Here is a 27,865-nt window from a genome sequence, read left to right on the forward strand (position 1 = left end):
TTTTGTTTTTCTTAGATGGTTCAGAAGTTTGAAGGCAATGGGTATATATAAGATCACAAAACAAAGCCCAAAAACCAAGAAAATCCAAGCAAAAAGATAAAAAACCCAAAAAACCAGAAAGCTAGAAAACTAGCCGTTATAGTGCCATCAGTCGACTAATGAATAGTGTCAGTTAACTGATGACCTGACCATTATAGGTAGCTCAATCTTCATCGGTCGACTGATGAACTCATAAGTCGACTGATGACCTGTTTCGGTCGACTGATGGTTCATCAGTCGACTAAGCAGAAACTTTCTATTTTTCTAGCGCACTTCTTCAGTCGACTGATGATTTTCATCAGTCGACTAATAATTTTCATCATTCGACTGATAACGTACACATGGTGATATTTGAATAGTAAAAACTGATTTCAAATCTCTTTTAAAAATAGCAAATAAGTTCTAAAAAATATAAAATTTGGGGAAATATTTATAAACATGAATACAAACATACTAGAAAAGAAAATTTTAAAATATCATTTCCCGTTTGTGAAAACTCTTTATTTTTCAAAAACTCATAAATACGTGTTTGTTTAAACACTTGATTTTGTCATTTGACTTAAACCAAGTTATGAAGTCTTTTTGAATTGATTTATAGACTTAATAAAAGATGTATATAAGGATTATTTTGTCGATAAACCAATAACATAATATTTTCTTAAAAATATCCAAATTATGATTGTTATGATAATTTACCATTTAAAGATAAAGATGTTGAAAAATTGCCTTCATATGGTACAAACCAACTTAGTGGCGCAAAGCCCTAGCCAAGGGCAAGTCTATTGACTCGTCCAGGAAATGAGTCCTCTTATAACAACACGAAGTGCGACATTAGTCGACCCCTTATAAGTCGAGACGACTCCCCAAATAGTCGGCTCAACTACCTTCTCGGCAGTTCACTCGACTAACTGGTCGACAAATCATATGGACGACTAACAAATCGATCCGTCCTTACTAAGGGGAAAAGATCTAGCTAAGCTACCTTCAGAAATACATCAATCAACACTGCAATTTATTGAGCAATCCTCTAGAGATCACAACTCTGACAAACCTCGTATGGAAACAGCTCACTCTGCCCGCATGTCACTTCCCAAGGATCGCTAAGATACTCTCCTGTGCTCGAATGACTTCCCCTCCAGTCACCAGCCGCCATCTGATAAGGGAAGGAGGCCCAAACAGTCGGCCTATCCTCCGTTCTATCTCATCTATCGAATCTAGGATATCCCCAAGACGCCTTCTCCTGTGCTCGAATGACTTCCCTTCCAGTCATCAGCCGACATCTGTAAAGCAAAGGATGACTCAGCAACCAATCTGCTCACCCCTCAATCGCTCTCCCGTGCATAGTTAAAGCCAAAGGTCAAAATCTCAGAGGCAAGAGACTATAAAAAGAGGTAAGGAGAGAAAGAAATGGAGGACGAAACTTTTAACTCAGGGAAGACTTCTGAACCTTTTCTAAAACTCTGAACAATTCTAAAAGGCCATGCCTTCTTCTAAAAACTCAATAAGAGTAATGAATTCTAGGACCTCAATGAGCCTCGGATCTTCCCTCAAACCCCACTCAAGCTCATCAGCTGGCTTGACCGTCGGAGGTACCACGGGGAAACCGGTCCCCACTCTCTTACGGGTTTCTTCTTCTTGTTTGCGCAAAAAGATCAGGAATTTTAGTCCAAGGATCGGGCATAAAGTTGGAGGAGGAGTCGGCCCCATCTTTCATCCTCTCCCTCTTCGCTGTCAGCGTGGAGATCATGACTGGTCCCCGCACTCTTACAGGTTTCTTCTTCTTGTTTGCGCAAAAAGATCAGGAATTTTAGTCCAAGGATCGGGCATAAAGTTGGAGGAGGAGTCGGCCCCATCTTTCATCCTCTCCCTCTTCGCTGTCAGTGTGGAGATCATGACTGCATCCCATGGCGGAAACCCCTCATCGATTGTGTTATCAGACATCAACAATGTTAAAACCAAAAAATATGTGTGTGTATAATATTGAGCTTAAAGTATTAACACACAAAATATAGTTCCTAAACTAATGTACCCAAGTTTGTATATGAAGCTTGTTCTTGAATCTTTGACTTAATTTATATTGGCTTCATTTCCGATATGGCTCTTGAAACTTTCAACCTGGATATGTTAAACACAACACAAACACTAGAAAAATACATCGTTATAAATTGTTTATTAGTCATCAAAACTAGATTAGAGAGTAGGCTCATAAACATGAGTCATAACAGAGGATATAAGAAATCTTCAATGCTGTAAGAAAGAACATCATCTTGTCTTGCTAGTGAGAGAAATTCTTTTCGTCGAATCGGTCCAGTTTGACCATGTCTTGATTCATACCTTGATTGACTCCAATTCCATTGTAGCAGAAATATTTCTTTAAGATTGTTAGTAAAAATAAAAAAGGAGGCAGTATTTCTAAGGCGTGAAAACACTTTTCTTAAAGAAATATTTACCACACTTGGTAATTCAAGTTTGCTTCAGGTTAATGCAAATTTTTTCTCAAGATACAACAGAAGATTGAAAATTTTCAAAAAACAAATCTGAAAATTTTCATCAATTTTCTGTGAAAACAAGTTTGTAGGATTGCAAATTTTAAGAGAAAATTTTGAGAGAAAATTTTGAGAAAGAAGTGAGTTTTGATGTCTGAAATTACAGACTATTTATAGGTTTGAAAAGTGTCTCCAACAGTCATAAATTTTGAAAAGTGTCTCCAACAATCATAAATTTTTAAAACACCCTTTGAAAAAAACAATCATTTTTCAATAGTAAAAAAATAGCCATTTTCCTACAGTCTACTTCTAACAATCATTTGTCTATTGATATTATAAATTTTAAAAATTAAAATAACATTAACAATAATAAATAAAATAATATATTCAAAAATATATAGAGTGACAATGTGCAAAGTGTTAAGTGCGTCTAATAATCGCGCTACCCGTATGCGGGTTTAGAAGTTTATGCTTTGACCCATTTATCAAACCCAAATAATCATTATCAAAACACAAAAAATGACCGTTTTGACCGGGCCGGCCCGGGCCGGCCAAACGGTCACTTTATTTGGCGAAAACGGTTACCCTTGGTGACCGTTTTCACCAGGCCGGGCTGGGTTGGCCCGGCCCGGGCAGGATTTTTGCCTGCAACGGTCACCCACCAAAGGTGACCGTTACGAGCGGGTCGGGCTCCGGGTCCGGGCCGCCCGGCCCGGTTTCGTTGTCCGATCGGAACTGTTCCTGACCGGGCCTGGTTAGGACCGGGCGCCAGTGAGGGGAGCCTGGATAGGACTAGTGAGAGTTAGATATTATAAAATTTGTAGAATAAGCAAAACTTGAATACATGAAAGATAAAGCACAACAAATTAACTGGAAGTAAAATATGAATACATGAATGAAAAGCAAAATATAATAACTGAAGAAGTGCCACATTAATACATGAATGAGAAGCAAAACCCTAATAAGTGGACAAAGCAAAACATAGAGTTAAAGAGGTAATACATGAGCATAAATATTACAACAAATATGAGAATTAAGTCTCAGTGGTTACACCATGATTATACTTATCACAATAGTCCACTCATATCGCCCAAGCAATGTCATTCCTAAGAATCTTCCACTCATTTCTTGATTCAGTTTGCTCTCTTTATGTTTGAGTCTGAGTAAAATCAACTAAATTATTATCATTCTCATTAATTACCTCACCATCAATATCTTCATTAATTTCGGACTCCTTGAGTAGTTCATCACTTGGATCAACAGTTGCAATGAAATTATAAAGTACCGTGCATGCCAATACAATATCTACTTGTGTAGAAAATGAGTAATGCGGCTTAGCACACAAAATCTTAAAACGATTCTTTAATGTGCCAAATGCAGATTCAATCTTAGACCTTAAAGAAGAATGTCTTAGATTGAATAATTCCCTTCTATTCTTAAGCGTTTTACCCGAATGTTCTTTCAAATGATATAGAACACCACGGTATGAAGATATGAAACCTGGCATGGTGGGGTACTCAGCATCACACATATAGTATTTGCCTACAAATTTATTAAGAAAATTGTTAAGGAAGACATGTTTGCATATTAAATTTAAAATGTTTAAGTTAAAAAGTTTTATATAATTACCATCATAGACTTTCAATTCATGTGGTTGTGGTCTAGATAATGCATCCTGGAGAATCCTATAATCATTTGCAGACTTCTCCCAACCTGCTAAAACATATGTGAACAGTTTGTTTGGGGTGCAAGCTGTAAGCACGTTCTGTGTAACACCTTTGTAGTCTCGAAATTGTGCAACAAGATTAATCAGAAGAATTGTATCAACACGAGTCCCATCTATCATACCAATGCAATCCTATAATACATGAATCAAATTACTAAGTTATCATTTACTTTCGAGTCCCATCTATCATACCAATGCAATCCTATAATACATGAATCAAATTACTAAGTTATCATTTACTTTCATTGATTATACATGTAAATGTGCCAATCCTATAATACATGAATCAAATTACTAAGTTATCATTTACTTTCATTGATTATACATGTAAATGTGCGTAAAATGTAGATATACCTTGAAATAAGGATAGTATAACGGATTGTTAATGATCTCTTGGGAAATGTTATTGGGGGCTTGTTTCAGGTAGCGTCCACGCAGACAAATAATTACTTGTAATACCTTGTTGAAATATCTATTGATTGTCTCTACTGATCTTATAAAATGAGATGTGACAATGTGATTTTTAGATTTATAACCCAAAATGTTCAGTGTCAAGATAAGTTATTTTTCCACTGATACATTCCTTGAGTCTTTTAGGAGTCTATTGTTCCTCATTATATTCACTACTTTAATAAAAGCACCACTCCGCATTCTAATATAACTTACGCAACTATCACTAAAATCATTATAAATACGCTCTATGCGTTCAATTCTAGCCTTCTCTTGTCTTTTCTTTTCCTCACTTGGACCACTACGAATTGATTTACGTCTAACTTTTATTCTCCTTATAACCGTACTTATTATATTAAAAACGGACAGTACAACACCTTGAACCATATTAACAACACTTTGTTCATCGGTACAATCTCCATCACCATCCATCTACGATGCAAAAATTATTATCCAGTTAGAAACTAAGTAGAATTCTAACAGAACCTGAATGCATTGCAATTTATAATAATTAATGACAAACTAAGTAGAATTCTAAACAAGTTATCGAGACCCAAAAATACTACAGATCCAAATTCTTCATGAATTCAACATCCTCATTTCTTTCTAAGAATTCAATCACTATCTACCAATATTTCATCTTTGATAGCAAAACTAAAAATGAAAAAAATCACTAATATGACTATCAAAATTCTAGATCCATCACACAAGATCCCAAAACAGTTAAACCTAGGAAGATTAAAGTACTCAGAATCTAACGCGAACACGTCAAAATAAAATGAAATACTATCAATAATTCTTAATAAAACATAGGAATAACTAAGAAGTGGAGAGATTTTAGACTCATAGTTGAAAAGAAAAGGGACCGTGACTGTATGCAGTGATTTCCCCAAATCCGACAAAAAATCCGACGAAAATTCGACTAAATCCGACAAAAAAACTAAAGAAATCTGATGGCAAGCCCCAGCTTTTGTAGATCTGACGCGTAAACAGGGAAGAACTGACGAGACTTGGCGGTAACCCTAGCCAAAGAGTAAATTTCCCGAAAATATTGCAGATCTGACAAAAGGACGCCATGAGAGGGCTTTCTGAGGTTTTTCGCTCGTTTTGGGAGAAAATCGCGACGAACCAAAGCCACCCAAAGAAACAAAAAAAATGAAATGTTCGAGGTGAACGCGGTGTCAGGGGAAGGAAATGGGTTTCGGGACTTTTTTTTTACGAACCAAACAGCCCCTTAAGTGAAACTAATCCAAAATTTTAATACCTCGATAGGTCCCAATACGGGGTCCCACTTGACGGTGCGCGACTCCACATGCTGAATTTCAGAAAATACCCCAGAGAAAGTTCACGGGACCCGCGCTTACATCGCTCTCCGCATGTGAACTGCCTCCGGATTCCCCAAGTCTCATAGAATTCGGTGCATTTCTTCAGCGATCCCACGCCTAATTTAATACTTCGATAAAACAGCAAACACCGCAACATCCAATCAAGCGGTCTCCAAGGCCCCCAATATCTCGCGGGGTCCACGTGGCATTGATCTTTATTACTGTTATAATCATATTTTCGTAATTTATGCAGTCACACATTTTTATTACGAACCTGGGGAAAAAATAAAAATAAAAGAGAGCCTCAGCTCACTCTCTCATACGCTACAATATCTCCTTCATTTTCTTTTTTCGAAATTTCGAAAGAAATTGAGGGAAAATATCACGCCAGAGATCGAAGGGAAGGTAACTGAACTGTTCGTCGATCCAAAGAAATTCTTCGATCATCATTTTTAATTACCTTAGCTGCTGACACATTTGAATTGCTATTTTGTTTAGCAAATCTTTTACCAATTCCTTGCATTTCATTTCATTTCCTCAAACCTAGGGTTTTGTTGATTAGCATTGCGAATTGGGCGTTGGGCAATTAACTGAGCGAAATTATTTTTGTGGATCGATTCAGGTTTTTTTTCCTCCCTGTTTTATTTTGCTCAAAATTCTGTTAATATTTGAGCCACGTGACTGTTCCTTTCAAATTTATGGAGACTTTGTGGGAATTTTGATAACTAAGTAGTCTATTGAAATGCAATTACTCTGGCTCCTTCAAGTTTAGCAAGTATCATTCTCATAAAGAAACCTATATAAAGTTTCAGTTTTCGTTATGTCACTGAAGAACTATCTCCCTTGTAATTCTTGTTCTAGACGTTGGTTTATAGTCATAGAAGTTGAATCCAAAATCATCATCATATCCTAACGTTTATAATGGTTCCATGATATAATTTTTGGGATCAGTAATTTTGATTTTTGGTTCTGAAGTTGTACCAGAAAAATCTGAAACCATTGTGAATTATATCCTCATTTTATGAAAAATTTACCCGAAAATGCACAAGATGTTACTCGTTAGAAATTCTTTAACCAGGGTCTAATTGATTGCAACATCGTATTTGTAATTAATACATTTATAATTCTTCATTCTAAATTCTGTTTGTTACTCAAATTCCAGATTTACTAGCGGAACTCTGTCTGTGTGTTTGTGTATGAGTGAGGATCATGAACAGCACCTTTGGTTATAGCTTACACCAGCGGGCTCTATGCCCTCCACCAACTATAGAGAATCAAAGTAGAACACATCCGGGGTTTTCAGGAAGTGTGTTGCCTAGAGTTCCCTCAGGATCTAAGGCAGCGAAAAAGAAATGCAAGCCCATTCTTTCTAACAGATTCATCGGAGGCAACTTCAGCGCAACAAGAGCAAGATCATTGAAGGGAAATCACAGGGCTAGTTATATGGTTACTCACGCTGTGTTGGCGACCGATCCTTCAGCTGAGGTACTTTCTTTTGATATAACTGTACTTGTATGAAAACAATAATGCACATACAGAGCGGACATTGGGGCATGTTTCATGACTAGAAGCTTGACCTTGCACAAGTATCTGCTTTTTTTTAGAATATTTTTCTTTTATCCTTAAGTGCAACTATAGAATCACATCAGTTGACATTTTGAGTTTCACAAGAAAAAAGTGTTTGCTTACTTGAAACCATTGTGGTTTCCCAACATGTCAATTTATTCGAATAATTGATTCTGATCATATACATGCTGGCATACATCCTTTAAGAAATTTGACCAATGGTTTCTTCATCTTGTACGTCTAAAGTGTCATAAGATACACGCTCGCGAATTTTCTCGGATTTAGCTGTGGTTACCCCATTGTTTGGTCAATAAAAATGTGATGGCAGTCACTTCCTCATTGCATTGTAAGGTTTACTGCATACAAGTATCTTGCTCGATTGATAGTTATGTGTGAAATCTTCATATTTAACTATTTCATTCATTTAAAAGTACCCGAGGATACCAATGCACACATTAGAAACAAGTAAGAAAGTAAGGTATGCATGTTGCTGTTCAATGTGCTTTATGAGATGTCACTATTTTAACATTCTCCTCTCTGGATCAGGTTACAGACAAGTTCAATCTTGATGCAAATTCTGAACTACAGGTACTTGTTCTTATATAAATTTATACTCTAGCTGCTCAATTTGAAATAGGTTTATTTCAATTTGGAATAGGAATTCTCCTAAAGTGATTTGTCATCTTTTCAAACAAACAGGTTTCTGTTCAAGCCCCTGCTCCGGGCTCTACAACGAAAATCAGTTTTCAAATAACCAACAGTCATGATGACTTAGTTCTTCACTGGGGTGGAATTCGTGAGAAGAATAAGTAAGGCCACCTCCAGATCTGTTAATGTCTTTATTCATTCTGTCCTGGGATCATGTTCAGTTCTTCCTTTTTCGTAATGTACTCTTTAATATAAATGATGACTCAAAGATAATTTCCTAAAGATGACAATATTTGCAACAATATTTGACTTTTGTGATTTCCTATTTCTTCAGAGACTGGGCTCTTCCTTTCCGGCGTCCAGATGGAACAAAAGTATATAAAAACAAGGCTCTTAGAACATCCTTCATAAAAGTAAGTTTCTGCAACCATAATAATGTTTCAATATAACGACTTTCGCTGTACCATACCAAATCAACTCGGCTAGTATGAATATATTTCATCTGAATCATGACCATGTGCTTCCCTCTTCTGTAGCCTGGTCCAGACTCCTTGCTGAACATAGAAATCGATGATCCAGAAATACAAGCCATTGAGTTTCTTATATTTGATGAAGTACAAAATAGGTGGTGAGTTGTGATCAAACTATGACCTTTGCCTTTATTACCATTTTACACAGACCGAAGTCACAATTTCACTTCCCCCCTTTTCCCTTGACAGGTTCAAGAATAATGGCGAAAACTTCCAGGTTAAGTTGCCAGGATCGCGCCATCAAATCTCTAATCTGTCAGCTGTGGAGAACAAAAGAGTTTCGCTTCCTGAAGATCTTGTGCAGATTAATGCATATCTTAGGTGGGAAAGGAAGGGCAAACAATCGTATACACCAGATCAAGAAGCGGTACTTTTCCCTTTAAAAATGTATCGTTTAGCTTGACCTGTGAATTTGATGGTTTATAAAGAATTTGTTCATTGTGCAAGATTTATTCTAGTCTTATAACTACATTAATGGATACAACTACTCTGGATTATCCGACATGAAGTTATGTCCCTCTAAGGATAGACCTATATCAAACCTTTTAATTTCATTTCATTTTCTTCTTAACCTCCAACTCTGACATGCTATTATGGAGTTTATATCCCTTATGATTACTTTTTTCTGGACCATGGAAATAGTAGTTGTTTGGCTGAGATTTTTCTTTATGATGATGAGTTTTGATGACTAATCTTTTACGATTATACATTTTCCTAGGAAGAGTATGAAGCGGCAAGGACCGAATTGCTAGAGGAAATCAGTAGGGGCACTTCTGTAGAAGAACTCAGAATGAAATTAACAAGAGCTTCTAGCAATGCCAAGAAGGATGATACCGGGAACGCAGCAACTGTAACAAGTGAAGTTCCTGATGATCTTGTACAAGTACAGGCATATGTTCGTTGGGAGAGAGCTGGAAAACCAAACTATTCTCCTGAGAAACAGATGGTTTGCTCAATATTCATAACAGCTAAACACCGCCTTATTACTTAAGTCACTAATAGAAGTTTCTGTGGTTTATTATAAACCTTGATGTTGTCCAATTGGCTAGATGGAGTTTGAGGAAGCAAGAAAAGAACTAGAGCAAGAGCTGGGTAAAGGAGTGTCACCCACTGAGTTACGAAAAAAAATGATGAAAGGAGACGTACGCACCAAAGTCTCAGCACAGTTGAAGACTAAAAAGTACTTCACCATTGAAAGAATTGAGCGGAAAAAAAGGGACATTATGCAGCTTCTAAATAAATATACTTTTGAAAGCCCACAAGAGAACATGCCATCCATGCCAAAAACCCCAACAGCAATGGAAGCGTTCTCAAAGTTTTTAGAGGAGCAGGATGGAGGCCTGGTACTGAACAAGAAACTTTTTAAGCTTGGTGAAAAGGAACTTCTGGTGATACCTCTTTTATCTGTGAAATGTTGCTTTATAGTATTTATTGCGTCTAGAAAAGTAATCTGTAAACAGCATTTCCAATTTTTCTATTGAAGGTAATTGTCACAAATCATCTTGGTAAGACGAAGGTTTGTCTGGCAACAGATCTGAAAGGACCTCTTATTCTTCACTGGGCATTATCTAGGACACCTGGAGAGTGGATGGTGAGGTTTAAAATATAAATCCCGTTTTTATGTTCAGTATCCCGCATATAAGTGAGAGTTCAAGTTGATGAACTATTAGCATTATTCCGACTTTGCATTTACAAGGAAATTACTGAATTTGCAGGTACCCCCTTCAAGCACTTTACCTCCAAATTCAATTTTACTAGACCAGTCATGTGAGACCCCTTTTATAGAGGCTTCCTTGCAAGATATAGCCTACCAGGTAGGGTTCTGCTTCCTTTTATTTTCAATTTCATTTGTTTATGTTTGCAACTTTTCCATCATTCCTTTACTGCTTTGTTGAGTGTAGATAATTTTCAGCTTATGGCTCTAATTTATCTGAGATTTTTGACCTTCTTACTTCATAGAAATCCGATCTGATTAAAACAAGTTAATATTTTAATGTGTAATATGAAGGCTGTTGTAATCGAAATTGATGGGGGGAACTATGATGGAATACCGTTTGTCCTACGTTCTGATGAAAACTGGATTAAAAATGGTGGATCCGATTTCTATGTGGAAATTCGCAAAGAAACTACAAAGATAAGCAAGGTTTCTTCCTTTCCTTTTTTGATTATGCAGTGTATGCTATATCTATAGCATGTAAAGTATTTGTTGATATTTACTTACTTTCTTTCTTTATCTGAAGGATGCTGGCGATGGAAAAGGTACTGCAAAAGCCTTGCTGGACAAGATAGCTTATCTTGAGAGTGAGGCCCAGAAATCTCTAATGCACAGGTCTGAAATTTGTACACTTCCTTTCTCTCATACTATATTCTACTTATAATTCTCTCTAGAATAAACTTTTCCATTGGTGTATTCTTTCCTAGATAATGCTATCTGATGGTTCCTTAAATATTGATCACTCAGAAGAGACACACTGTTTGTTTAGGACTCCTTGATATGTGTTGCTAACCACACTTGTGAAATTGAGTGTTTGGATATGATTGTTTCTTAGTATGGTATCAGGATACCAATCATCCCCTTTAGTTGGATCCCTCACTCTCCTCTCCACCATTGCAGAAGAACTGCAAATGACTGCTATAGTTAAGTATTTCATCATTGTAACAAATCTGTTGTCCCTTACTTCTTTGCCTATATTTTTTAAAAAAATAAAATTTGGGTTAAGGCCTATTCCTCTCCCAAAAAAAATTTTTATTTTGCACCATGTATAGCATCTTCTAGAGGAGACGTTGCATGCGTTTCAACTTTCAACTTTCAACTCAGTAGGAAAGGGCTCAGGATCCAAACTGTTTAAGTTTTTGGAAAATGTGGTTATTTTATGAGTTGATACATTCACATATTCAAAGTTCAATTTTATTCATCTCACAAATAGAAGATTACACGACAGGCCAATCATCGTTATTGCAGAAAATAAAGCAAGGAGGTAAAAGGATTAGTTCCGACTTCTTTAAAATTAATTAATTTAAGACTTTCTACTAGTTTCTGTCTTTTTAGAAAAAAAAGGTTTTCTTTCATTTCTAATTGAAGTTATCCTCATTCCAAGACTTTTGATACACAGTTCTATAGATATGCATTTAGGGATTTCCATATTATTTGAAGTCCCAATGGTTACGTGCAAAAGGAAATTTATAACATCATTATGGTGGAAATCTAGCTTTCTTTTGGGAAATGCTTTATTGCTATTGATTCCTAAACTATTCTCTTTTAATCTGCATATAATTATGTTGTGCATCTGTTTTGAAACTTACAAAGCTAATTGCTTTAGATTACTATTTTCATACTTTTGAAGACAATATTCTGCTTTCTTCTGGTGTAGATTTAACATTGCAGCAGATTTGATGGAGCAATTCGGAGCTTCTGGGAAATTAGGTCTTTCTGGAATCCTTGTATGGATGAGATTCATGGCCACAAGACAACTTGTATGGAACAAGAACTACAATGTGAAGCCACGGTATCCTCCTTCATGATATTATGATTGTGCTTTATCGACAAATCCTGTTGTGATATTTCAATTCCTGTGTCACAGTATTTCTTTTCTCTGCTAACCTAAGACCATCATATTCCTTTTGCAAGTCTGAATTTCTTGATAGATAAACATTATTTTCTTTTCTATCTCAAACAACATCTCTTCTGCTACAGTGAGATTAGCAAAGCCCAGGACAGACTTACAAATTTACTTCAAGATATGTACAAAAATAACCCCCAAAATCGGGAAATCATAAGGATGATTATGTCCACTGTTGGCCGTGGAGGTGAAGGAGATGTGGGACAGCGTATCCGTGATGAGATCTTGGTGATTCAGGTAGTTTTTTTTGTTTATACTTGTTCTCAGTCTAATGAATGACAGGGTTATTTATTAATTAAATTGTTTATTAATTCTTGATACATGACTTGAGTCTTATTATGATGTTGTCATTCTGCAGAGAAACAATGATTGCAAGGGTGGGATGATGGAGGAATGGCACCAGAAGCTACACAATAACACCAGTCCTGATGATGTAGTAATTTGTCAGGTATTCGACGCATGGTCTCCGCTTGAGTGCTCCAACCTGTTTAAAATTGTTAGAATCTCTCTGACCAAATTATCCTCCCCGGAGAAAATTATTCTTCCAGGCACTCATAGATTATGTTAGTAGTGACTTTGATGTCAATGTTTACTGGGACACCTTGAACAAAAATGGTGTAACAAAGGAACGCTTATTAAGCTATGACCGAGCCATTCACTCAGAACCACATTTTAGGAGTGACCAGAAGGATGGCCTTTTGCGTGATTTGGGAAACTACTTGAGGACTCTGAAGGTTAGTCTGATTAACCTTCATTCTGAAGACTTTCTTGACATACAACAGATATAATGTAAAATAATATCTCGTGTTTGTGCGTGAAGCAATTTCAACTAATGAAAAAAAGTTATAAATTTCTTCTACAATACCTGTGTAATCTGTTTGCCATCTTTTCGAACACACCTGTCGAGGTTCTTAGCTAGATAACCTTTCCTGATATAGATACATGTTTCTTTCATAAATATTCAAATTAACCACTCACGATTTAAGAAATTGAAGCTTCTTATGGTCTTCTTCATCAAAATAATCAATTTTCTTTCTGGTAACTTTATGAACTGCAAACGTCATCAAAATGTTTTGCTAAATTAGGGTGTTACACTTGATACACAGTTCGGATTCTTGCCCCAAGTAAATACATCAATGCATCACTTTGTAGACTCAGCATCAACAGTGTACCCAATTTGTACTGGATTTTTCCCATGCCAATGAGAGTCTAATAATCTATAGGATAGCCATTGCGCCAAAGTTCATTGATTTTCATTGTCAGTGTCATTGGCATGACCAGAAGGCTGTTCTTTTCTAGGCCTCCTTGGATAACTATACCTGTTGGTTATTTTTTCAGGCTGTTCACTCAGGTGCTGATCTTGAGTCTGCAATTGCAACTTGCATGGGATATAAAGCAGAGGTAAGTTTTCATGCTTAACCTACTCTGAAACATACTATCTGTCGATGATACTTGATGGAGCTTCAATATTTTTTCAGGGTGAAGGGTTTATGGTCGGGGTTCAGATAAATCCTATAAGGGGCTTGCCATCTGGATATCCTGTAATTTTTCGGACTTATTTTAATAATATATGTAATTGTACCTCACAGTATTTATTATTCTTTTCAATTTGTTCGACAGGATCTGTTAAGATTTATTCTGGAACATATTGAAGACAAGATGGTGGAGCCTCTGCTTGAGGTGAGGGCACTAAAAATGTGCACAATTTCAATTTCGCACATGCATTATTTCAACTTGCATTTGCTGTTCTTCGGATTGCTTGATATACACTTTTGCTTCACATAAGCTTAAACTTTTGGATAAAGTAGTTATCGATGTGGTACCAGGGACATGATTGAGAACTTCAGCAAGACATTTAAATTATATTCATTTAGGCCTTTCCTGGAGAGACATTTTTAAATTGAGACTTTTCCACATGGCCTGAAAGTCCGCATGACAGAATAGTATGTTGCTAGCATAGATCATGCATCATGGTAGTGTTGGTTACCTATCAGCTTAAGCTTGTCGATTTATTAGGTACCTGATAAGTATGTTCTTATATAATTTTGATCCAAAATTTTTATGGTTCTGGTTTGTAAATAATTTTTTTTATTTCTAGATTGAGGAAGAGAAGTACTTAGGCAGAGTTAAGTGGAAATATTAGCAAGTTTGTCCTAAATTTTATGCTTTAACAACTTTCAGGGTCTGTTGGAGGCACGGGTTGAACTTCGACCTCTGTTGCTCAACTCCCATGAGCGTCTGAAGGATCTTATTTTTTTGGATATTGCCCTTGATTCTACAGTGAGGACCGCTATTGAGCGGGGATATGAAGAGCTGAACAATGCTAAACCAGAGGTTCTTCACTCATTCCCCATTATAATCTCACTATTAGTTCTATAGTAATTTTGTTACTTTTGTTTCTTTCATTTACTTGTGCTTTTGTTTTACAGAAAATTTGCTTTTGATTTTTGTTTCAGAAAATTATATATTTCATCAGTCTTGCTCTTGAAAATCTTGCTCTATCGACTGATGATAATGAAGATCTATTATACTGCATTAAGGTATGTCTTTGTAAATTGTTGGTTAGCTTCTCATCTCAGTAATTGTCCTCCATTTTCTTGAGGTTTCTATATGTTACCATACCATGGAGAAATATGTGGTAACCTTCTTTCTTTGTCCATTTACTTCACAATTATTAAAATTGTGTTTAACATGAAGTTTTTTATTGGATATTTCAGATTGCAAACTATAGTTTGTAAGTTGTAGCATGCCAAATTCCAAAATAATCTGAACAAGTTTCATGATTAAAGCTTTAGCAAAAGTGATTATTGTGATGCAGCAGAGACTTACTTTTCCCTTTTTGATGTTTTTGGAAGGGATGGAATCATGCCTTGGAGATGTGCAGCCAACGAGATAACCAGTGGGCATTATATGCAAAATCATTTCTTGATAGAACTCGTTTAGCCTTATCAAGCAATGCAGAACTATACCACCAAGTGCTGCAACCTTCAGCTGAATACCTTGGAATGTTGCTTGGAGTTGATCAATGGGCAGTATGTATACTAAACAATTACTACCTTTGAATAATGCCCCTTAACCTGATTTCTGTTTCACATTTATTTACTGTCCAGGTGAATATATTTACTGAAGAAATTATTCGTGGTGGCTCAGCTGCATCTTTATCAGCACTCCTTAATCGACTTGACCCTGTTTTGCGTAAGGAGGCAAATCTAGGAAGGTTGGTTGAATCAAGAAGAATATTTTTTTTATCGTTATTTCCTTAACCTGTAAAATATCTCGGGGTGTAATAAAAGTAAGCAGTTAAGAAGGTTAAACAGATTTATGTAATGTGGCAAGGCCTTGTTTTCTTTTGATTTCTAGCTTGGTCCAATTACTTTTCATTGTTTCAGCTTCTACTGTTATTACCTTAATAAGCTTTGCAAAGTAGAAACTTGTATTTCTTTTTGTGAAAATCCAGAGCCTTTTACATAACTATCTACAGTAGACCTTCAAACTAATTATGACCAAAATGGAAGTCAGATGAAAATTTAAATATAGATAACTTATTGGATGATAATTCTTATTCAACTATGTAAATGGTTTTGTCCAAATTTAACAGTTGGCAGGTTATAAGTCCTGTCGAAGTTGCTGGATATGTCGTTGTTGTAGATGAGTTGCTTACTGTTCAGAATAAATCTTATGAGCGACCAACCATTTTAGTGGCTAAAAGTGTCAAAGGAGAGGAGGAAATACCTGACGGAGCAGTTGCTGTTCTGACACCCGATATGCCAGATGTTCTATCCCATGTATCTGTGAGAGCAAGAAATAGCAAGGTAAGTATCTGATTGTTCTGCATGCAATTTGAGAAGGAAGGACATACTGCACTTAGGTGCATTGGCGAATGAACTTCATTTTGGAGATCATGTTAGTTAATATTCCCTTGTAGGTATGCTTTGCCACATGCTTTGACCCAAACATTATGTCAGAGCTCCAAGGAAATGAAGGAAAGCTATTTCTCTTAAGACCCACTTCTGCAGATATTGTATATAGGTGTGTGAATTTTTTTCTTGTATTTGAGCAGTGTGATATTATGATCCTTGAAATAGCTGAGGTTTATTTTTGCCCCCTTTTTCTTTCCTGGTTTTGTATTGTACTTTAATCCAGGACTGTATTCACTGAAACATTGCGACCATCTCATACAACCTTTTCAATCTTACGATCTTTACCTTCTTTCTTTAGTATTGGATATGTGAGTCGGGTTGTTTGTTTTGCTGATAAACTTTCTGCATTTTCTAGTGAGATAAAAGAGAGTGACCTTTCCAATGCAAGTTCAGCAAATTTGGATGATGTTCAACCTTCACCTTCCCTGACTCTAGCTAGGAAGCAATTCAGTGGCAAATATGCCATATCATCAGAGGAATTCACAAACAAAATGGTCAGTACAATGATATAGTCACATCTGTTGGAACTCTTCTTTTCTGTCACCTGATCTTTTCAAGTTTGTCTGCATCATGCTTCTCAAGTATCTGCTTTATAGAAGATCTGAAACTTATTACTAATTGTTCAACTTTTGGTGTTTGATCAGTTCCCAGTGTCTCATGTTGAACTCCATGATAATTTTCTAACCTGTTCGTATGTATTGATTTTTCTAGGTTGGGGCCAAGTCACGTAATATCTCCTATCTGAAAGGAAAAGTACCTTCCTGGGTTGGAATCCCGACATCAGTAGCACTGCCATTTGGTGTTTTTGAGAAGGTTTTATCAGATAAGACAAATCAGGTCATCCTCAGATGCATGTTTCTTTGTTCTTGTATATCAGTATGTTTCTATTGTCCCAGGCATGGAACTAAGAAGGAATGCAGCCAGTAATCTTGTCCCTGATTTGTGCTGGAAGTCTAATCTATTGTAGGCCAAGGGATAACAGATATTCTGTAATACCCCAACCCTTGAGAGGGTGATGTGATTAGTATTGATAGATTTGATTGGAATACTCATACCACCAAGATGCATCTTCTTTTCGGGAACCCCACTCTTAGAAACTCCAAAGTTAAGCGTGCTTGGCCTGGAGAAATTCTAGGATGGGTGACCCCCTGGGAAGTTTTCCAGGGAGCGCGTGAGTGAGGACAAAACGTGCTGAAAAGACATGTGGTGGTTTGTGAGGCCAGTCCATCAGATCTAGTAGCGTACCGACTCCGGGATTCCGGGGCGGGGCGTTACAAATGGTATCAGAGCAAAGCCAACCGGAATTGTGAGAGCTAAGTTCTATGCGGCACAAAGTGCTACGTCGAGAGGATGGGAGCCACCTCTTGAGGCCGTAGGAGCCACCTCTAGAATCTCACACGGATGGTACGATCTTGAATGATATGATTTGGCGCAACGAGGACGTTGCGAGTTTAAGTGGGGGAGTTTGTAATACCCCAACCCTTGAGAGGGTGATGTGATTAGTATTGATAGATTTGATTGGAATACTCATACCACCAAGATGCATCTTTTTTTCGGGAACCCAACTCTTAGAAACTCCAAAGTTAAGCGTGCTTGGCCTGGAGAAATTCTAGGATGGGTGACCCCCTGGGAAGTTTTTCAGGGAGTGCGTGAGTGAGGACAAAACGTGCTGAAAAGATATGTGGTGGTTTGTGAGGCCAGTCCATCAGATCTAATAGCGTACCGACTCCGGGATTCCGGGGCGGGGCGTTACATATTCTGTTCTTGACTTCTTGTCAATCTAATTCGAAAACATTTATGACATTTTCTGATAGTTCAGCAATTATTTCACCAAGAACAGTACTCTTTAGTTATAACTAGGTCACAGTTATGGTAAAACATTGGTGCTTTTTAATGACTCATTTATGTTATTAATGTCACATTTTTTATTCTTACACTGCAGGCAGTAGCTGGAGAGCTTGAGATGCTAAAGAAAAAGTTAGGAGGAGGAGAGTTTAATGCCTTAGGTGAAATTCGGAGAACTGTTTTACAGCTAGCTGCTCCAATTCAATTGGTATGGCTATCCTACTATGTGGCACTTTTTAAGTGACCAGAGCTTTTGAAAGCATAATTTTGGGTTGATACCTTCTGAGATAATCACTATATGTTTTCAGGATATTTCCATATAGAGAAAATATGTTGTTAACATTCTCTTTTATGTTTTACTATCCATATGTTTTCAGGATATTTCCATATAGAGAAAATATGTTGTTAACATTCTCTTTTATGTTTTACTATCCAGTGTACCTTCTTAATTTATTCTCTTGTTTAAAAAAGAAAAGATCGGAACACTTCATACGGAGAGACTTTATATTGTGAGCATTCTTTAATATTTTTGCTTGTTAATCAAACATATCCCTTGAATCAAGTGAAGTTTCTTCATGACTTCATTTTGTTACATGTCTGTAGCTGCCAGTAGTAAAATTGATTATTTTGTTACATGTCTGTAGCTGTCAGTTTCAACAATTTGATTCGTTAATAGTTTCTGGGGGGATCCAAATATAATGTTATCAGAATATCAAATGATTTCAGGTGCAAGAGCTACAGGAGAAAATGAGGGGTGCTGGAATTCCTTGGCCTGGTGATGAAGGTGAGCAACGTTGGGAACAAGCATGGATGGCAATAAAAAAGGTTAGATTATAGTGTTCAGTATGATAATCAGTCATGACTTCAATAGCATACCATTATCATTGACAAAGGAGAAAATATGGATTTCTTGTCTTTCCCGGAACTATCATATAGCCATTTGGCAATAATATTTCCTAGGAAAAATAACATTGTATATGCAGCTTTGGTTTTTCAATTGTTAATGCTTCTTGCCTGGAGTAAAATATTTATTGTCATATATGTTTTTTTTACTTCTAAAGTGGAAAACCAAAAGGCATCACGAAGGTTTTATTTATTGTTGTGGCACTGTTAATCACAGTTATCTTCACAAGGTCTTCTGTCATTCATTAAAGGCATGTGATAGGATTTGTGTAGCTAGCACTAAAGAGTGTGGTCAGTTCTAGAGAAAAATGGGAGCTGAGCAGCGGACGTGTGTAGCTAGCACAAGAGAATTAGAGGAGAGGCAATGAGACATTAATCACAGCCTTACATCGAGAGTGAGCATTAAGCCCTTGTGCACTAATTATTGTCCCACTGTTGAACTTACAAGTCATATATAAACGCTTTGACAGAACAGATTGATGCGAATAAATGTGGGTTCATAATTAAACATGTACATTCCATAATATACAGCAGATTAATGTGCATAACTATACCATCAAAATATTTTAAGGATTTTTTTAAAACCTATCATCAAATTGTGCACATCAAAGATAGGTCAGGTAATGAACTCTTACAGGATGAGAAGTCGAGAGTTCTCACTGGAATTCTACTTGATCTCAATTCAATCACTTCACTGCTTGAAGGTTTATGAAAGTGTCATTCTCAAAGTGGCTTTCCTCTGATCCTAGGTATGGGCTTCCAAGTGGAACGAAAGAGCATACTTCAGTACTCGGAAAGTGAAGCTTGATCATGACAATCTCTGCATGGCTGTCCTTGTTCAAGAAATCATAAGTGCTGACTCGGAAAGTGAAGCTTGATCATGACAATCTCTGCATGGCTGTCCTTGTTCAAGAAATCATAAGTGCTGACTATGCCTTCGTCATCCACACTACCAATTCTCTGCATGGCTGTCCTTGTTCAAGAAATCATAAGTGCTGACTATGCCTTCGTCATCCACACTACCAACCCATCAACTGGGGACTCATCGCAGATTTATGCTGAGGTACTTTTCCAAACAAGATTTAGCCATTTCTGACCTGTGTAGATGTTAATGGTTCCCATTGCCAGGTGGTGAAAGGACTTGGCGAAACTCTAGTTGGCGCATATCCAGGGCGAGCACTAAGTTTTATTTGTCAGAAAAATGATCTCAACTCTCCAAAGGTAAGTTTGGGGAAAAATCATAGTGACAGAACTCTTCATGTTGGGAGGAAGGAGGAGGCTACACGTGTCCACTACAAATCCTAAATCAGTGCAAACAATACACAAGATCAACACACACAGTAAAAATAGTGCAAACAGTAAAAAACTAATTATGGCAAACAGTACAAAGGTTAGTGTAATCACCACTTAAACTGGTAGCGGAACACATGTATAAGATGCTCCTATCTCCCTATATGATTCTCTATAGAAAGTGCTCTTTATGGTTTTATTTCCAATAGATTTGCTATAGTTATATCTCCAAAATCATTACCAAAATTTTTCCTTAGCCTAACAATTATATGCCTAAATCATGCTATGATATGTTTTTTTTGCGTAAGATATGCATTAGAAATTAATAACCAAAAATATATTAATAGTCAACTATCAGATACATAATTTAGCAGTACTGACTATAGGCTGAATAATTTGTAAAAAAAAATAATAATCTCAAAAGAGTTGTGAAACATTTGTAATAGTTCAGAGACACAATAGCAAAGCCTTTATTCAAGAACTAAATTGGCATTGGCTACAGGGATTCTATCATTCCCTTCAACTTGTTTAAGGGCCATTTTCGTTTCATCAGTTAGACACTATCACCCTTCGGAACGTATTCCTATCCTTCTTCACCTTATTGATGGTGATTCTAACACTTCTCCAGACAAATGCACTTATTTACCATCCTTTGCACAAAAAGTCTCAAATGGTTTTTCCTCATTTCTTATCATTTCACTTAATTGGGTAACCACTCATCCATCTCCTTGACTCTCTATTTCTGACACCCAATCTGAAAATAGCTTTAATCTGGAAGTGTGAACCAAGAAAAATCAAATGTTGATGCAAAAGCTTTTAATTTTTGCGTATATTTTGATTTGGATGTTTATCTTCCACAGTTACTGGGCTACCCAAGCAAACCAATTGGCCTCTTCATTAGACGGTCAATCATCTTCAGATCTGATTCCAATGGTGAAGATTTGGAAGGTTATGCTGGTGCTGGACTCTATGACAGGTTGGTCCTTTTCCTATCTAAGAATCTTATCTTAGTTGCTCTTTTTTCCCCATATATCACGGAATTGCTTGTATGTATCTGTGCTTCGAAATTTAAGTCTTTCCTAATCAACTGCCTTTTGGTACAGTGTGCCCATGGATGAGGAAGAGAAAGTGGTTCTTGATTACACAAATGACCCTCTAATAATAGATCCAAATTTCCGCAACTCCATTCTCTGCAGTATCGCAAAAGTTGGAAATGAAATCGAGCAGCTTTATTGCTCTCCCCAAGATATTGAAGGGGTGATCAAGGCTGGAAAGATTTTTGTTGTCCAAACTAGACCACAGATGTAGTTCATTGTTGCTCTCAGATTTGCTGCATATGCAGCAGTAAAGTCTAAATAAATAGCTGAATAAGTAGACTCCTTTTAGACCTAATTCAACATGTGATACTACAATAATTTTCCCCTGATAATATAGAAGCAAGATTCAGAGAGAAGGCGGCAGATGTATTCTTAATGCCGTGAATTATACGGTTGTTATCCTGTCCACTATGATGAGGATGTATTGAAAACATTAATGATAATAAGATGTGGAGATTTCCATTAGTTGAGGTTTCTTGTACTAAACTTGCAGTTTATTGTTACTTTGAGTTGCACTAAATGCTCCAAAATTTACCTTGAAATCAGTATTTTTTTTTAAAAGAAAAGAAAGTCCATCTTGAAATTTTATCTGAGATGGATTGGAATAAAAGGCATGTACAGAATAGGGGAAAAAGAATTCTTAAATGCATATGAATGTGACCTTTTCCTCACAAATTTTCCTGTAAAAAAAAATCTTACATATGCTTTTATTTTTCTTCTTTGTATTTGATTTCATAAGATATCTTATATAAAAAAAATCTTATATATGCTTTTATTTTTCTTCTTTGTATTTGATTTCATAAGAGAATAAGCTAGGTAAGCTTCTTCGAAGAAAACTGGAATAAGTGACAATAATGAAAGAGAATTCGGTTGAGAAATTAAGTTTATTATGGAAAAAATTTAGGACATAAGAAAGAGGCACAAAAAATATTTATGCCTACAAATATGCAACCTTATTATTTTGACTTTTTTTTCCTAACAAGATAATAACCTTCGTTTTTAAGTTGTAGGATAATATTAGTTAATATCAAGTGATGGTGACTTTTGAGGGCTTTGAACCAAGCAAGTAAATATCTCCCTGACCTTTCCACAAACAAAGCTACAAATCTTCGTTGGGTTTGTATAATTTATCCAGTACTAAAATCGAAGGAAAAAAGGAAAAAAGAAAAAAAAAAGATGCTTGATTGCAGAACCTCTCTTACTACTCATCACTTGTTCCTACAAAAACCTCTCAAAACTCATCATCCAATCAAATCCAGATCAAAGTAAGCACTTCAACAACCTACAACTCTTATCTTTTTCCTTCAAAATTTCATACTTCTTGATGAATTATAACAATTGACATACTTTTGCTAGCTTCAGATGTTGCACTCTAAAGGGAAAGAAAGAAGTAGAGACAAGAGACTACTACCAGCTCCTTGGTGTCTCTGTTGATTCTACTCCCAAGGAGATCAAGGAGGCTTATAGGAAACTTCAAAAGAAATATCATCCTGATATCGTCGGCGAAAAGGTAATTCAACTATCTTTGATTTTTACAATTTAAGCATGAATTCAAAAAAAAATTCTGATTTTATTTTATTTTGTTCAGGGTCATGAATACACATTAATGCTTAATGAAGCATACCATGCACTAATAAGGCAGGACCTAAGAAAAAGATATGATATCTCTAGCGGCAAAAAGAGAGAAGGGTTTGAATCCAATTTCTCTGGCTCGGCCTATAGCTCATGGAACGGACCAATAAGACCCCAGGCTCTCTTTGTAGATGAAAGCAAATGCGTTGGTAATTAGAATTAAAATCTCACCTTAAATAGCAACAAAAATACATCTGTTACATTTCATTTGGTTTCAGGATGCAGGGAATGCGTGCACCATGCAAGCAACACATTTGCTATGGATGAATCTCTTGGATGTGCCCGAGTCAGAATTCAATTTGGAGATACTGACAAGCAAATCGACGTACAATATCAACCAATTAATTTGAAGAATTGTCTTTCCTTTTTTTCCCCATCGGTCAAGAAACTGCAATGATTCTTCCATGACAGGTTTCGATTGAATCGTGTCCTACCAATTGCATCCATTGGGTGGAGACGGAAGAGCTCCCGTTGCTCGAGTTTCTAACACGCCCACAGCCTAAAGAGGCTCACGGCGTTTTTGGAGGAGGCTGGGAGAGGCCGAGAGATGTCTTCGCTGCCGTCAAATCTTTCAACAAGCAACTGAAGCGGCAAGAAGAACGGAATGCCCAAGCACATAAATATAGTGAGAACTAGCTTCTCTGTTATTCAACTTGTGTTAAGATTTAGTTTAAAAAAATAAAAGATGCTCAATGCTGAAATGTGTTGGTTCTCATTTTCAGGATCAGAAGCTGTGGAAGAGGAGACACCCGCCCAAGCTCAAGCAAGATTTGAAGCCAGTTTGAAATTAAGGTGGGAGTTCGCAATATGGAACTGGTTAAGGGAATTCTTTGGCTCAAAGAAAAACTGAGGAGGGTCAAGAGAAAAATTATGTTGCCTTTTACATTATAGATAGAAGCGTCTTTGTGCGTCCAAATGATATGTACCCAAGACCAGTGGACTACTAATTTCAGTGTGAATATCAAAAAGTTTGAGTTAAGAGTTATTTTTATGAAATACAGAAAAGGCTATAATTAAAAAAATGTTAGCTCTGCATTTTGATTGAGAAACTATAAAAATAAAATTAGTATAAAAGATATCATTCCTCCATTTGCTGGAGAAACACTCAATCAAATAGCTGCCAAAAGTTAAAACAAGTAATTAGAACTGTACTTTTCTATTCAGTGACATCTGAGAGTAAAGGTGTGGCAATGAGTCTCTATCGTTCAACCACCCAACTACTTGTCTTGTAAACAAATTAAGCATGCAAATGCTGGTTGCCACTAGAATTTATTTGTCTCAAGAACAAGCAAAATCATTGGTACAATAATAAATTAAGTCATGACCAAGAGAATAAAATTGCTGTGTGACTAGTTTGGAAACCTACACACATGATCATTACGAAAATGCAAGTGTTATATGAATACGACATTATGCTTTGTGTTTAGAGGTGGAGGGATTAAGAACGCCATTATTATTCCATACTTACACGGTGTAAATATAAACTTTTTTGAGAATAAATGTTGTGAACATAAGCTGATATAAAATCTCCATGCTTTTATAATTTCATTGAGGACTTTATAAGTGTCACACGCTGCCATGCATCTTTATTCTTATGTGAAGACGGGGATACTTTATAAGATAATTAACCCAATTCAGATTTGACAGTTCATTATAAAACCTCCTAACAGTGTTTTTTTCCCCCCCTTTCATTACAACACTCTCTCACTGTTGCTAAAATTGTTAAAACTGATTTAATTTATACCCTTATCTGTAAAATACCCCTCAATAAAGCTTCTCTTCTTTCTCCTTTCTCTTCACATCAAACCTAAGTAGCTATGACTACTAACAAAGAGAACTTAAAGAAAGTTAGTAGAAAATGAAGATAATCTCTCACAATCATCTGACTTTAGCCTCTGTTGGTGTAACTTTTAGCTTCTGATCTATGTCTTGCCTTTTGGAGAAAGAGAATGTATGTTAAAAGGAAGAAGAAGGTGACAGATTTGATAGATAGGTGAATTTAAACAGTTTTTTTTACAATATGATATTTTCTAATAAAAAATAAATATTAAAGGGCTTCACAATAAAGTATTAAATCTGAAGAGAGTTTCATAATAGTTACTATAAGTGATAGTCTACACCATAAATACCCTAAATTTTAAAAAATAGCAACAAATACTCTCACTAACACTTGAATACCCTAAATTGTAAAAAATAGCAACAAAATACCCTAAGTTGTCCGATGTTAAAATATTATAAACATTACTCAAAAAACTTGTTATGACAAAAAGAATCCCTCCATGAATGTAGAATTTAATAAAGATGAAAAGTAGGTATAATAGTAAATATGACAATAAATGTTTGCTTCGGAAATCAGTTTCATTGTTGAACCCATTACAACTCGTTTATCGAATTACAGATTCAAAAAGTGAGCCTTTTTATAAGACTACTTATTACAAATAAAACAAATAATCTCCTAGAAACACACGCAGAGAACATTTATCGGTTGCTGCTTGTGTGTGATATTTGCCTGCGTCGGGGATGCGTTAGTCCGTGGACCACCGAATCACATATCCAAATTGATCGTGAAGAAGGCTTAGGTTCTTGTTTCGTTAAAGAAACAAGAACAGAAGTAAATAACCTCAGCAAGGTGAGATTACTACTCTTCTTAAGATCAAATCGACGTTTGATCTCGAGGGAAGGGGTGAGGGCTTGCAGATCTCTCGAAATCTTCTCTTTATGCACAGGAATTCGCCAAGATCTCGCCTTTCTCTCTGTAAATCGTGGCTCTCTTCTCTCAATTCGTCAGGGCTTCACCTCAAAGCTCAGATCTCGTCAATACCCGTCAGTCCCCTTCACAAATGCACGAAGGGGGGGTATTTATAGGCTTCGAACGCCGTGTTTGCGGATAGGAATCCATGATTTGAACGTATCTTTAGTTAATAACGACTTTCCAGCGTTTAAGGATAACCCCAATGCAGTTAAGAGGCCATTGGAATGCACGAATCCCGAGAAACTTATCAAAAAACATGTCGTTGGGAGGCTGAGTGGGCGAGACACAATGTGTGTCTCGCCCCTGGGTGCGAGACACATTGTGTGTCTCGCACTCAAGTCGAGACACATTATGTGTCTCGCCAATTTGAGATACTTGGGCTGTTTTCGCTTTGTCGTTTCGTCGTTTCGTGCATCTCGTCACTTCTTCATTTTGTTGTTTCGCGCGTTCCGTTGCTTTCTTTTGGTATCGGATGATCTTCTTTGACTCAGATGATTACGTTAATTGTATCCTCTTTGTCTTGAGCTAAATTCGGGATCATATAGGTAATTTTTTACGCTTACAGATACTCCCTCCAAAGTTTTCAGCCTCCTCAGTATTTTATCGAGGAGTCTGAATACTTTGGATCAGATAGGCCTTGCCTTCAATTCTTGACTTCTTCAGCTTTCATCCTATTCAGTATTTTGTCAAAATAGTTTGAAATACTTCCGGTGCTGCGTTTATCGTCTGACCGTTGTCGAAATCTTGAACTGAAATTAGTGTTGATATCTGAACTAGCTCGCGTCGTCGAATCGACGTTGAACTGATTATCTTCGTCAGGAGTTTGCATCTGAGTTACGGTTGAACTCCCAGGGGGTAATTTTGATCTGAAAATTATTCTGAGCCTTATTTTGGCAAAATCGTTGACGTGTTGATCGGCGTTGACCTTTTGTTGCGATGTAAACACAGTTTATACTCGTGCGTTGACTGGAGTCTATACAATTTAAGCTCTTTAAGACGTTGGAGCGTGGAGAATCAGTTTATACTCATATACTTTTTGGAGTTACGGGAATCAGTTTAACTTCATATACTTGTTGGAGGTTCAAGTAGATGCAGTTTATACTCGTATACTCATTGGAGTATAAATACGTGCCTCGAATACGTGGAAAACAGACGAAAATGGGCAAAAACAATGCGAAAACACCCCTGAGACCCACCACACGTGTGAGTCAGCTCCGTGTGGCTCGCACGTGTGCGAGGCAGCCACACGTGCCTCGCCAGCGAGACACAAAAGTTGTGTGCTCGCTGGGAGGCGGTCGCAGGAGAGTTTTGGGGCTTGGTTCAGGGTGCTTTGAGTGGTTTGGCGGTTTTGAGGGTTTTTTAATCCCTGGGTTGCTTCTCTTCTCCGTTGCTCTTATTTCTACCCCGGAGACGCCAATTTCTCCAGGCGTCAGAGAAAAGCCTCCTCATCTTCAAGAATTGCTTGCTCTCTCAGAGTCGCTATCCCCTTGTCCCATGTCTCGTTCATAATCGGCTCATCTGCCATAGTTGACCGAATCAGAGTTAGGGTTTTGGTTGCGGACAATCTGCAACGGCTTCGCAGGCACGCGCGTCGGCGGTTCTACTCCCCGAATTTCCTTCTTGGGCCGATGGTCTGTAATTAGGCATCGCAAACGTGTGGGGCCTTGATTTTGGTTATCCTATTCGATTTGATTTGGTTTTACATCATAACTCGGCCAAATTCCTTAGATAGGGTTCGATTTTTTTTCCTTGGTTCAATAGCCTGTGATTCAAGTCTTGCATAAATTTGAAAGGATCTGTCAGTGCATAGCGCTCAAATATTAGCAGGTAATTTTCATGGCAAGAAATAAGCTTAGTTGGAGGGAAGAACCACGCAGCACTCTAACAGTGGTTTGGGGTTAAGTGAAACTAGATCGCAAAAATCTTTATATGTGCGATAAGTCGCGGGCAATACAGGGTAGCCAGCTCGACGATGCGTGACTCCCATGCTTGAATTTCAGAAGGGTGTTAGTTGGGGTGCACTCGCTAAGCCACAC

At 37.0% G+C, this 27,865-nt stretch overlaps 2 protein-coding genes across 6 annotated transcripts in view; both read left to right on the forward strand.

Annotated features, from left to right (window-relative positions):
• LOC109828949 (alpha-glucan water dikinase, chloroplastic) overlaps nt 1-21,910 on the forward strand; it is a 31,835-nt gene extending 9,925 nt beyond the window's left edge. Inside the window, exons 2-36 of one of the 4 annotated variants that reach the window (XM_020395967.1) lie at nt 7,189-7,511; nt 8,139-8,180; nt 8,292-8,401; nt 8,575-8,653; nt 8,777-8,868; nt 8,960-9,137; nt 9,489-9,716; nt 9,820-10,158; nt 10,254-10,361; nt 10,486-10,584; nt 10,779-10,913; nt 11,011-11,099; nt 12,142-12,276; nt 12,465-12,627; nt 12,749-12,838; nt 12,939-13,124; nt 13,729-13,791; nt 13,869-13,931; nt 14,011-14,070; nt 14,572-14,724; nt 14,847-14,930; nt 15,246-15,422; nt 15,501-15,607; nt 15,989-16,202; nt 16,316-16,419; nt 16,666-16,804; nt 17,022-17,147; nt 18,253-18,363; nt 18,882-18,980; nt 19,808-19,876; nt 19,947-20,011; nt 20,082-20,121; nt 20,187-20,279; nt 21,209-21,324; nt 21,452-21,910. In XM_020395967.1, coding sequence (XP_020251556.1) covers nt 7,236-7,511; nt 8,139-8,180; nt 8,292-8,401; nt 8,575-8,653; nt 8,777-8,868; nt 8,960-9,137; nt 9,489-9,716; nt 9,820-10,158; nt 10,254-10,361; nt 10,486-10,584; nt 10,779-10,913; nt 11,011-11,099; nt 12,142-12,276; nt 12,465-12,627; nt 12,749-12,838; nt 12,939-13,124; nt 13,729-13,791; nt 13,869-13,931; nt 14,011-14,070; nt 14,572-14,724; nt 14,847-14,930; nt 15,246-15,422; nt 15,501-15,607; nt 15,989-16,202; nt 16,316-16,419; nt 16,666-16,804; nt 17,022-17,147; nt 18,253-18,363; nt 18,882-18,980; nt 19,808-19,876; nt 19,947-20,011; nt 20,082-20,121; nt 20,187-20,279; nt 21,209-21,324; nt 21,452-21,656 — 4,437 coding nt within the window. In that variant the 5' untranslated portion in view covers nt 7,189-7,235 and the 3' untranslated portion in view covers nt 21,657-21,910. Of the gene's footprint in view, nt 1-6,413; nt 6,432-6,593; nt 6,649-7,188; nt 7,512-8,138; nt 8,181-8,291; nt 8,402-8,574; nt 8,654-8,776; nt 8,869-8,959; nt 9,138-9,488; nt 9,717-9,819; nt 10,159-10,253; nt 10,362-10,485; nt 10,585-10,778; nt 10,914-11,010; nt 11,100-12,141; nt 12,277-12,464; nt 12,628-12,748; nt 12,839-12,938; nt 13,125-13,728; nt 13,792-13,868; nt 13,932-14,010; nt 14,071-14,571; nt 14,725-14,846; nt 14,931-15,245; nt 15,423-15,500; nt 15,608-15,988; nt 16,203-16,315; nt 16,420-16,665; nt 16,805-17,021; nt 17,148-18,252; nt 18,364-18,881; nt 18,981-19,807; nt 19,904-19,946; nt 20,012-20,043; nt 20,122-20,186; nt 20,280-21,208; nt 21,325-21,451 lie in introns of those variants that run through there. The other 3 variants (XM_020395966.1, XM_020395965.1, XM_020395964.1) reach the window with 3 other exon arrangements.
• On the forward strand, nt 22,265-24,056 carry LOC109828951 (uncharacterized J domain-containing protein C3E7.11c-like). 2 transcript variants are annotated; one of them, XM_020395969.1, is made up of 6 exons: nt 22,265-22,710; nt 22,802-22,955; nt 23,034-23,226; nt 23,296-23,402; nt 23,489-23,702; nt 23,800-24,056. In XM_020395969.1, exons 1-6 carry the CDS (start codon nt 22,622-22,624, stop codon nt 23,925-23,927), a joined length of 885 nt encoding a protein of 294 aa, XP_020251558.1. In that variant the 5' UTR covers nt 22,265-22,621; the 3' UTR covers nt 23,928-24,056. The 2 variants fall into 2 exon arrangements, with proteins under 2 accessions (XP_020251558.1, XP_020251559.1); XM_020395970.1 differs by having other exon boundaries at nt 22,808-22,955.

The sequence above is a fragment of the Asparagus officinalis genome, chromosome 1 (genome assembly GCF_001876935.1).
Source record: "Asparagus officinalis chromosome 1, Aspof.V1, whole genome shotgun sequence".
NCBI lineage: Eukaryota > Viridiplantae > Streptophyta > Magnoliopsida > Asparagales > Asparagaceae > Asparagus > Asparagus officinalis.

Excerpts from the sequence above, each read along its gene's own strand:
- LOC109828951 (XM_020395969.1), top strand. The coding sequence starts at position 22,622 with ATGCTTGATTGCAGAACCTCTCTTACTACTCATCACTTGTTCCTACAA. Across the intron at positions 23,227-23,295 it reads AGATGAAAGCAAATGCGTTG|GATGCAGGGAATGCGTGCAC; the intron begins GTAATTAGAATT and ends ATTTGGTTTCAG. Across the intron at positions 23,703-23,799 it reads TGCCCAAGCACATAAATATA|GATCAGAAGCTGTGGAAGAG; the intron begins GTGAGAACTAGC and ends TCTCATTTTCAG.